This window comes from Chinchilla lanigera, unplaced genomic scaffold, assembly GCF_000276665.1.
Source record: "Chinchilla lanigera isolate Chin_1 unplaced genomic scaffold, ChiLan1.0 scaffold00085, whole genome shotgun sequence".
NCBI classification, from domain to species: domain Eukaryota; kingdom Metazoa; phylum Chordata; class Mammalia; order Rodentia; family Chinchillidae; genus Chinchilla; species Chinchilla lanigera.
This window is the reverse complement of record NW_004955486.1, coordinates 4,468,641-4,480,709: the sequence shown is the minus strand read 5'-3', so window position 1 is coordinate 4,480,709 and position 12,069 is coordinate 4,468,641. Positions and strand designations below refer to the sequence as shown.

At 37.6% G+C, this 12,069-nt stretch overlaps 1 protein-coding gene across 1 annotated transcript in view; it reads right to left on the bottom strand.

Annotated features, from left to right (window-relative positions):
- The window catches only part of Rere (arginine-glutamic acid dipeptide (RE) repeats), a gene marked incomplete in the record, with an annotated part of 392,228 nt that overhangs the window by 215,091 nt on the left and 165,068 nt on the right, over positions 1–12,069 (bottom strand). The window contains 1 exon segment of the mRNA XM_013504212.1: positions 6,540–6,610. Coding sequence (XP_013359666.1) covers positions 6,540–6,610 — 71 coding nt within the window.

The following is a 12,069-nucleotide window of genomic DNA, read 5'->3' as shown; positions in this document are numbered from 1 at the left end:
TACAGAAAGAAACTCAATTTTGTAGGCCTAACTTGAGGGGCCACCAGAAACAAAAGCAAAACAGTCACTGTTTCACACAGAAACTGATCATGGCTCCCCACAGCAGTTCTCATAATAGGCAGCCTTTTCTGGGATTTTCACATAAGGACTAAGGCCTCATTTATCTTTACTAAAAGCCAGCATATAGAAAATTCAAGTAGAATATAATCACACCTTAAAAGTGCTTTGACTTTGGTTATATTCATTTAATATTTGGTTATATTCATTTGGTTATATTTGGTTATATTCATTTGGTTATATTCATTTGGTTATATTCATTTAAACTATGGAGGAGAGTAATAAACCTTATTTTGTAAAAATAAGTATTTTTAAAGAAATAGCCTTATTATTTAAATACATAAAATACTCCATACTCCAGGCCAACCAAAGGTAGATTAGCAGATTTTGTAAGACTTTTCTGGTGGAAATAGGATTAATTTGTAGTTAATTCATTTTGTCAAAACAACTACAACTAAAGGTTTATTGTTGTTTTTTTTTTTAAACTTAGCCAGTGAAATTTCCCCACTGTAATGGTAATTCAGTCAATAGTCAATATTTACTCTGGACATTTTGATCAAGTAATGTGCTAAGCACACAGTACTCTTTAGTGCAGAGAATATAAATGGCATCTGTCCTTGCAAAGCACAAGCCGAAACCGCCAACTAGACCTTGACATCATGATCAGTTATTCTGTGGACAGAACAGGGGCTGGGCAATTTGTAGGTCTGGTCTCTCAATCTAAAAACAACCCACTGGGAAGGCAGGTCTTATGTCCCAACTTCATAGGTATATCTAGGCTAAGTTCAAAGGACTGGTTTGCCCAAGAAAACGAAAGACAGCAACTGATAGCATGGGTACGGGTTGGCACAGGAACTGATGGCACAGGAACCCGGTCAACCTGTAATCAAAATCCAAACTCTCAACCCCTCTTCATCTACTACCTTTCAGCTCAGCCCCAGAGCTACACATCTTATAATATGAATTAGCCATGTTCAAATTAAAGTGGATTTCCTCCCTCAACTGAAAAAGGCTCTAATACAAGATTTACCTACTATTAAAATGAATGCCCATTTCCAGAATGTCCACAGTCCATACATTCTGTTCTATTCTGTGTGGTGACAATAGTCAAACTGGACATAAACAACTATGGTGAATAATGCTTAAGTCTGGTAATTGACGGTGTGCACATAATGTACCCAAAAGTGGAAGCTAATGAAATCTCTACTTGATATCTCCTATGTTTCTAACAAAAAATGAGAAGCAACTAAGTTATTACTAATAAAAAATTTTTTAATTTTCTTTTTAAACAAGGAAAAAGCTTTTTACTGCTTCTAATCCATGTCTGCGAAAGTAAATTTGGTGAAGAGAGCAATTTCCATTGTGTGAAACCTAAGTTAAGGATCATTTCTCTGCAGCCCTCTACTGTTGTGCTGTCAGCAAACAAATGCATAAAAACTGACAGGTCAGCTTTTCAGTAAGGTTACGGGTACAGACCAGAGATCAAAGAGAAATCTCAAGTGCTCCCGCCACACACCAGCTGCTCACACATGCAATGAAAGACAGGATATGGTATTAAAACATGAATAAACCCGGCCCCACATTCACAGCAGCCGTGGAGATGTGTGTTCGCCAAGGTAACCAGTGTAAGTATCCTAAACTACTCCACACTCACAACAAGCACTGAGAACCTATGCTGGTTGAAACAAAGCGTACAACAGCAAGCTCCTTCCCAGAGAAGCACAACAATGCCCTCAGTCAACTAACAGCCCACTGACACCACCAGCCCAGCCCTAATGACAGCTCTGCCTTTGAGAGTCTCTAAACGAGGATTGATTTTAAGGACTATTTTCCCAGTTTTAATAAAAATGAATCAGTAGTATTTGCCAAAAATAGTATTTGTAATAATTACATATTCTACCTGGAAACTCACTTGCTGTAACAGCTACACTTACGTAACTCCAGGAGGCCAAAAATTATACTTCCTTCTGCTGTATGAATAAGGGCAACTCAAGCATTCACATAAAATTCCCATGAAAGAAAAAGAAAAAACAAATCCTGTGAAATATTAAAGCAATGGCTTCAATTACTGACCTATGAATAAGAATTAGGTGGGAATTACTCTTTAAGGAATTCCTTCGAGTTATACTGAATCAAAACTACTAATCTCAGTGATTTTCTTTGTTAGCATTCTCAGACTCCATGATTATTTCTAGACAGCAGATCATCTCTAGAATGCTTAAGACTTCTATAAAAGAGGGTTTCTAAAAAAGGAATTTTACTGGTGTTAGTAAAAAGCAAGAGATAAATTTTCCTCTTAGAAAAGTAAATGGCTTTCTTTGGTCAATCCTATTGAGAGTATTCTCCAAAAAAGAAGTGACATCTAATAATGCCACAAATTGTACGTTTAATTAGAATCTAAGATCACTGAAAGAAAGAAGAGTATTTCGCACTTTTTGGCCCCTTTTATAGTGTCAAGTTCAACAAAGAACACAAAAGCAAGGTTTTCAGTAAATGCCAGTTGGAAGCATTGATCACAGCCCAAAACATTCCTAATTGTACTCTGGGACTCGATACTCCTTGATGATGTGACTCATGCAGGAACAAAACCCTCAGGGCAAACTAAGTCATAGAGCCACTGAATAAACCTATGGAAGGGCAGCAGAAGACGGGGTTAGAGATGCTACACCAGGTGCAGTCAGCTTCAGTGAATGAGGACCCACTCAATCTAAGCCCACGTAAAAGTACCTTTACTGAGCAGGAACTACAGGATAACCTGAGAACTCAGCAGAGAGAAGATATAGCCATGCAGCTCACTTCCCTCACAGCCCCTGCTTTCAGAAATCTAACATGTGAGCTTTGCCCCTGTTTGTCCTAACCTTGTTGCCCTCATTAGGACATTTCTTGATTCATTTCTGTCAGCTTTGCCCCTCTGCTGTTTCTCAAAGCTAAATTTGGGGTGGCAGGGAATGTTGAACTGGAGAGTGAACCCAAGGCCTTTGCACTACAGTCCCCAGCCCATTTTTTAGCTTGATACAGGGTCCCACTAAGTCACTAGGCTGCCCAGGCAAGGGTTAAATTTGAAATCCTCTTGTCTCATCCTCCCACAGGGCTGGGATTTCAGGCCTGTGCCACCATGCCCAGCTCCTAATCAAAATTCTTAAAAACAAAACCGGCTTCAACTAACCTTTTCAAGCCAGAACAAAAAATCATAGACTGCCATTCCATATTATTATTATTTTAAAGAGCTAAGAATTTTGCCAGCTATTTCAGCATTATGAGATAAATACACAAATCTATGGTGCCAAATAGCGTTATTTAACTGATATTCCTCCTTTCTTCTGCTTCTCATTAAGCATATATTGTCCACCTCACCTCCACAGCTATCTTGAAGTCTGCTTTTTGATTACTACCTCCACAGGTAACTTCAGTCAGTACACTCAAATGAAAGCAGACCTCCCAGTTTGGAAGTAAGCCCAAATGAACACTTTCTTAGTGAACAAAGGCTTCCTAATGGAATACATAATTCACATGCCTTAAAAATGCTACCTTTAAAAACCTCTGTTCAGGTAGGAACTTAATTACTCTGCACTATCATAGCCTCCACTTACACCTCTGGAAGTATGGGCTAGAAAGTATGGGACAGAGTGGCCTTGTGGGTTCTGATGGTTCAACATAAATAGAACAGAGCCACAGATACCTTTCCTGTGGAAAAGAAGACCACAGGACCTATCATCCAAATTGAAATTTCTGAAACTGAAAGGGGAGACTTTAAATAGTCTGACCAGATCAAAGATATAAAGCAGGACACAGAGGTGGCTGTTTTATGCATGCATTCAGATACTAAGGGAGTATACTGGCAGGACTGGATGACAGCCCAGGCTTCCACCTCACCTCACATGGAACAAATGCAGCCTCTCACCTCACATGGAACAAGTTCATGAAATGTTGCCCAGGGCCTCCGAGTTCAGTCACTTGGCATCATGCCTATCGTAGCATCCATGACTAGTAGAAGACATCTCCCACCCCCACTTCTCACTCATTAGCTTCTGCCTTCTTTAACGCTATCATCTCACCTTACAACAATGTCAAACTGTGATGTGTCCCATAAAGTGCACCACCCAGTTCTTTTTACAGTCCCCAAATACGCTTTATTCTCTAATACCCACCGTGGAAAACTGGTTAGGTTTGATTTCTGGTGTAAACAAAGAAGTGTCTCTCAGTTACAATCCCAAACCAACGTTTTGTTTCATAACAGCTAAAAAGATAAAAGATGTAATTATTTAGCATTTCAAAGCTACTGGATATTTCTTTCCATTTTTTCATTGCTGCACTTGCCATGTTACTTGCTGCAGGCAAAACCAACTCCCAATTTCTTCTTTTTAAAATCTTGCGGAGAAACAAAGCATACTTCCTTCTGCACATCTTTTCCCTTATCACTTGGGTAAACTAGACAGGAAAAAAATCTTGATTATCTTCATGTATTTGGTTATTTTTTCACAAGAAGTATAGAAAACCAAAGAAGGGAAAACTACATTTCTTCCAGAAGCAAATATTTCATTCTATTATTCTTATACAACAACTACAAGTTATGTACTGAATATAGAACCTCAAACAAAACCATAACTATCAGTGTATAATTTAGAAAAGGGCATCTAAACATCTACACCCTATTTCCCACTTGTTTTTGCAGACAGCTTTAATGTGTTGTACCAGACCAATACTGACAACAGAAGCTTCAGCTTTTATTGCTGTTAGTACCCTGAGCAATTACTGTAACTCAGCAGGAACCTCTGCCCAGAACAGCAACGATCACAGTATGATCAACACAGCATAAGAGATGCTGTTCAAACACGAGCGTGCCTGCTAATGTGCAGGAAAAAAAAAAACCTGTCCAAGGGGCTGAGAAGCTAATAAATAGGTAAAAGAAAAATCTTTACAATTTTATTTCACAGCTACAGATTTTCCATGATGCATTGGCATTAGGTTTAGTAAAAATATCTCTCCTCTCTCTCTCTCTTCTTCACACACACACACACACACACACACACACACACACACACACAGATAATAAGCAGGGAAAAAACAGTAGCAGCAGCCACAACCAAAATAAAACTCTTCAGGGATCAAGGTCACCTCCCAAATTCTCAAGTGTCAGTGCAGTATCTGTAAAAACAATCTTTGTAAGGAAAGATATAATACAGAGCAAAGACCAAACATGTCAAACATTCATACTGAAATCAATCTGAGAACGAAGTGGCACTGCTGATTCCCCTTTCAAACAACAGATATGTGCTACTGTTGCATTAACTTCTTAACAAGGAAAAATAACACAATTTGTTAACTAGCTGGGTCATAATATACAAACTGAATGCTTAGGACCACTGAAAATGATAGGAAGAGATAAATGAGGTGCAGAGTTAAAGATCTTTTCAGGCTACACTACTTTTCTTTACACTGAAATACCACATACAGTACTCTCCAGAACACAAATATTGTTGATTTGCAAAGGGTTTTAAAAATGGGACATTCACAGATATTGATACAGATCCTCTACAAAGATTCTCTACAAAGCCAAAGAATTAGAATTTATCAATACTTAACAGTATAGACAATGTTTCACAACCTCAAGAATCCTATCCTAAGATCAAAATGTTTCCAAAAATTCCCAAATCATACTACTTTGATACCATTTCACATATTGGTTGGTTAAAGAAAATATGTAATAAAGTGATTCTTAATTATATACTCTTCTTAAAAGTGAATTTTGGGAAAAAATACAACATATTAACATTTAAAAAACAGTTCTATAGATACCTATAAGGTACATGTATGTACTTAAGAGTGGGAATGTTTACTTGCAGACCAGTGCAAGATTTTTACAGACATCTAGAAACCCAAAACCCAAAATGTTAAGAACCACTGGTCTAAAGACCAAGAGATTTCACAACGGGTAATATCCACACCAACACAGTCAGAAATAAGTTTTCAATCTGAAAGCGCAATACCTACGCATGCCTCCTTCCAAATTCTACCTCTGGGAGACCCGGGAAACAGGTTCAGGTACCCCCAAAACAGGTACTCCATACCAAACAACTTTATCAAAGATAATTACAGTAGACCACAAGAAACTAGTGTCTGGCTAGTTCATACTATTTCCCCTACTGGTTAATTCCTAACTTGACATCAGGCTCTTAACAGTGGCTGGGAAGAAACGAACTACTTCAAAAACTCAGAGAACCTGAAATTGTCAAAATACCTACTAAAGCAATAAATACTTCAGAAACATTGTTCACAATATAAAAGCATTATAACACTGTTACAAAAGTGAAAAGATGAAACTAGCCTCTGCCTTCTCTCAGTGCACTGCCAAGAGGCAGTCAGCACTGAAGGCAGACTGGTTATTGCATCAACAGTGATGGAACAGCAATCAAAACGGACAGCGAACGGAACCAGAAACAGAAGATACAGAACAAAAGGAACAGCACATTAAAAATGCTTACCAGTTTGAAGTCTTGAATGCTACAGATGAAATACGGTGTGTTTGGCCTCCGACTCTCGATATACACACAGTCTTTAAAAGAAAAAGAAATTTTAAAACAATGGGATTTACCTTTACGGGTACAAAGAACCCATTAAAGCCTCTGCATAAGTAAATAAATGACATAGCACATGCCCTTCATAGAACTAAAAGACATTTTCCCAAAGATATTAAGCTATAAATAACTTGAACCTAAAGGAAAATACACATTTGCTTCTTTTTGAGCTGTTTTCTGGTAATTTTAAAGAACCTAAGAAAGCCTCAATCTCACACACACACACACACACACACACACACACACACACACACACGGGGAGGGCCAATCTCCCAGGACTACCCACATCCAGAGGACCAAATTTAAATAAAGGGAATTACTTGCTCAAGATTGCACAGCAAGACAAAATAAGGAACGACTTATTCAGGCAGATGCTCTCATGTCTTCACAAAGAGATATGGCTTTGCCAAGTGCTACTTTATTTTTAATTACTATTTTGTAAGAAAACAGACTATGCAAAGATGACTAGTTTGACTATGTTACTAAAAGGACCTTTTTACCTAAACCAAAAAAGAAAACTAATGTAATCTCTTGTGGATAACTTACAATTGAATATTAACCTAAACACATTTTATTTTTTAATTATGAAGAAAACCAAGGAGCCAATCCTAGAATGAAATAAACCAAATTACATTTTCTTCTGGGAAGAAGAACACTTTCTTAAATTACACTTGATATAGTAGTAGTTGGGCAATTATTGATGTTCTCAACAGCTGGAGTCTAAAAGGATGCCTTTTTTTGAGTGTCATGGGAAGATACCACCACCATCACCACCACCACCACAACCCAAGCCCAAAAAGGCACACTAAGGATACTGCTCAGTGTAGAACACTTGCCAAGCATGTGGGAGGCCCTGGATTCCATCCCTAGTTCTGCAATGCCCACCCTCACCCTGCAAGCAATGATTTTTTTTAAGTAAAACAACATCAATATAAAGGTAAGGCTCCACATTACAGCTGATAATCATCATAAAGCTTAAGGCAGAAATGTCTACATATTATTTACTAAGAAGTAAAGGTATCCACAGTCAACCAAACCTTCTAGGGAGAGTGATCATAATATACCAAAAATGGTTTTCATTTTATTCTTTCCCCTGGCTCTTCAGAATGAGTGCATCTGAGACTAACTCAAGTTCTTGACAACACAAGCGAATTCTTCTACTGTCTCACTTGTCAATGTCTTAAGAGCCAAGAAAGAGAAAGGAGTAAGGATTTGGAGTCATCTCTCCCCTGGACAGATCAGTCTCAGCATAAGCACTAGCAGACTCACTAACACTGAGATCATGAAGAAAGTTCTCACTGAAGGGCACAGCCTTCAAGGAAACACTACAGGACATCAAGATCACTGTACCAAAAAGCCACACAAGAACTCCAAATGTCACAGGTCTCCAACCAGTATCTCTACTTAGATGTGGACTCAAATAGAGGTTTAATCCCTGAATCTGCATTGCATCTCAGGAATGAGTTATTAACTGAGCTTTTCAAGTTATTCCAGGGTCCTAGATGTTGAATAATTCTGCTTCAACATCCAGTAACATCCACTTAATAACTAGTCATCTTAAACAACAAGCTACAGACCTTCACACCAGGACAAATACTTTGCTTTATATCCCATACCTAGTATTTAAGTAAAAGCAGAATAAACCAAATACTCTAGATTAAAACTACAGCTCCACTTTATATAATTTTTGAATGAACCAAAGTCTTAATTTCTGTGTTCTAGTCCAGGCTGTACTCTCTTCTTGTATCCCAAATCTCTAGATATCATTTATATATTAATCTCACTCAACCTGAACACAAACCACAGTCTACATGCCCTTGCCTATCACCTCTTATGGAAAAACCATTATTGTGTTCTTTCATGATACAAGACCATCACAGCCTATTATTTATTGACATTAAAACAAATAGATCTCTTCCCAACTAATGACTTCCATTCAGGTAAGGTTCAAGTGATCAAAGAAAAGTTTCTGCTCACCATTATGTGGTCCCACACCTATACACTGTTGCTTTCCTAGGCTGCATTCTTCAAAAGAAGCACCAGTTCTTTCACATGATCTCTGCCAAATCCTTTTTCATTCCACCAGGTCCTAATCATACCAACTTCATGATTAATTCTATCTTAGCAGCGGAGGGACTAAATTCTCCTTGCTCCTCTGCAAAGAAATGACAACACCTCCTTTTCTTAATATTATATCAGCAATTTAAATTCCCTGTTTGCTTGGTTTTCAGCATTCAGATGGTCTGCACTTGCCATCAATCTTGACAGCTCAGAGAACCATACAACTTCTACATTCCCTGGATCCACTAAGACTAATATCAGACATCAATGTGAGTAACATAAGTCAGAACTGAATTCATCAGCAGACGCTTAGTGAGCATAACATTATGATTTTGCTCTTTTTTAGATAAAGGCTTTTCGTGGTTTTTTTAGAACCATCAGAATCACTTTTGCTACAAACCCTTTTAACTCTAAAACATAAAGCAACTATTACCTCATACATTAAAAAGGACTTTCCAGAAAAGGTGAGAGAAGATGTGTTCTATCTTCTACTGTAAAGTTACAGGTGGAAAAACGATCGCTTGTAACTATGCCAAAATGTAGCTGTTAGAGTAGGTAAGGAGAGGAAAATGCCAACATGTCAAGGTAGCCTCTAGGGTCTGTTTGCCTTGGCTCTCCTGAGCTGGGCTGAGAATGCTGCCATGAGGGACAAGGCTGTGTGAGACAGCAGATCCTCATACCTGATGCATGGAATTATAGTGGCTACTTATTCATCATTAGTCCCAGATAAACAGCTATCCTTTTTTTTAAAAAAGTTACCGTGGCAACCCAAATTGTCAAAAGCAATGGTTTCATAGGAGGTCCCAATACACTAGAATAGTAATCTGTAAAACAAGTAGTTATGTCAAGCAACCTCTATCAGTACTTTGAAACACATATGAAAAAAGTCAGATAACCACTCTACAAAATTAAGTAAAAAAATTTAGAGTTCATATGACCTAACAGTAGCAAACTACAGATAAGATTAGGGATAATATGAACTAAAATTGTTACAGCCATGTCAAACTTATCATGAGGGAAAGGAATATACTGTTTTGAAATGATTTGTCTAATTTACTTTTAAAATAAAGGCATTAAAAATTATTGTAGAGTCCACTTTTCTTTATAACATTCCTGCAAAAATTAGGGTGAGCCAACTAAAAGAGAATACTTTCTTTTAAAAACCAGTTCAGAATTCAAGTTTCATAGAAAACAATCTACTTTTTGTTACTCTGAATGCTATTCAAAACAAGCTTAAGTTAATGCCAAATACTCATAAGAAGTATTTCCTCCATCTCATTAATCAAGCAGCTACTTAGGAAAATATTTTATACAAACGTTTATAATTAAAATAAAATTAAATGGCTTATTTGGGAAGGGAAAGACAAGAATATAAGTTGAGAGCAATGTTAAAATTTTGCTTGGAATGTATGGCCCAGAATCTTCTAAAGTAAAACTGATTTGGCAAGATTTTTATGAAACTTATTTAATACATGGACTGTCTAAGACTGGTTGTACCACTGGTTTTAGTCAGCTAGATCAATGATCCCTGACCTGGTATCCCCACAGCCAACACAACCACGGCAGGCACCTTTTGTTGTTCATGGTGTTTAAATAAAAAGAGCCTTTTCTTTATTAGAAAGCTAGCAGTTTTGAAACAACTGAGCAAAGTTGATGCAGCAATTCATTAAATGCATAATGCACATTTTCAAAATTACCCACATTAAAATACCTACTTAACAAATGAACAACCAGTTGCTGCAAGACATAGATATAGATATAGATATAGATATAGATATAGATATAGATATAGATATATAAATCTTTAAATCAGTATGCTTGAAATAGGCCAGAAAAATTAAGGAGGCTATTATCATCAATATCAATTATTCCAAACAATACATGATAACCAATTTTTCTTTACTAGCAATGTCTGGAAATAAAATCATGAGTTTTCACTGAGATTTATTCTCTACCAACCAACCTATGCATAGGAATGGATCACATTATTAAGTGACCTAAAATTCTTGTTAACAGGGAGCAATAAAATCCACAATATTGAGCAGGGGTGTTTCCGGCTGTTTCTCACAATCTCAACAGAGCTTTGTGTCCAAGAATTTATTGTGCCATCTGCAAATAACAGAGCACTCGCTCAGCTGGGGAAGGAAGTCAGCCAAAACGTGAAGACAAATTCTCAAGGCAAAGAAAGCCCTCTCTGCTTTTGAAACCCTCAGCAAATCAGCAGGTTTATGTAAATAGAGCAAGAGCTCGCTCCTCTCCAGGGTAAAAATCACAGCACAGCCTGCCGCATCAGGCAGTTTGTCATCATGAAACACAAAGAACCTGTCAGCTTCTTCCCTGACAGCCTTCTTACCATGTAGAGTGGACACTTACTTCACCCTCTAATTTAGCAAGCAGCACTGTGTACCCTAGCATTAAAGCTGCCATCAAGATGCACAGGCAATGTTCGGCTACTGTTCCTGACCCACAAAGAAATTTCCTGTCCGTTAAAGCATTTTCCACCTATGAATCTTTGAAAGACTTTTTCTTCTTTGCAAAGCATGGCAGTGTCCCTCTAATGGAATTTGCAATAGGACCCTGTACTTGTAAAAAAGCATGTATGAGTAAAATAAAGCCTTTCTCACAAAAAGATTTCCCAGACATAAACCTGGGTGGCCCAGCAATGAACATGGGAAACTGGCCCTCAGAAGTGCTCTGCATTTCTTTCCATTTCTCTTACATGGAATTTACCCTTGCTACTGGGAATCATTAGGTCGATCTAATATTGCAGAATAAAAAGTCCACAAATATCTCTCCAGTTATTACAGATGTCGGCTAATTCCCCAGAGAGAGAGAGAGAGAGAGAGAGAGAGAGAGAGAGAGAGAGAGAGAGAGAATGTGTGTGTACTGGAAACACTGAAATACTGTCACCCAAAGGCACTGACATACTGAACAGTCTCGTGCAAACAGCCAAACCAGCCCTGTTCCTCAACTCTAAACAACAATATACTATATTGTACAGAGTAAAACTCAGAATTTATATGAGAAACAAAAGAATGGTAATGTGGTAATAAGTTATAGGGGGTCCTAGGCAGAACACTGCCATACTCTCATCAAGGTGAACAAAAAGAATGCTGTTTCCTAATAAATGTTTCTTTAAAGAATAACTAAAAGGAGACTTATTTTTAAATTTCAGATAGGTTCTTTCACTGAGGATACTAACTATATCTGGTAATAATGGAAAGCTTACAAGGGAAAAGGAAATAAACACTGGAAAAACACCACCTCAGTAAATGAAACCTTCCTGATTCTGTACCTTATCTGTATTTTGACTCTGTTAGCTGTTTACAAAATTAGCTACATCATCTTCAACATTAAAAACTCAACAGGAAAAAAA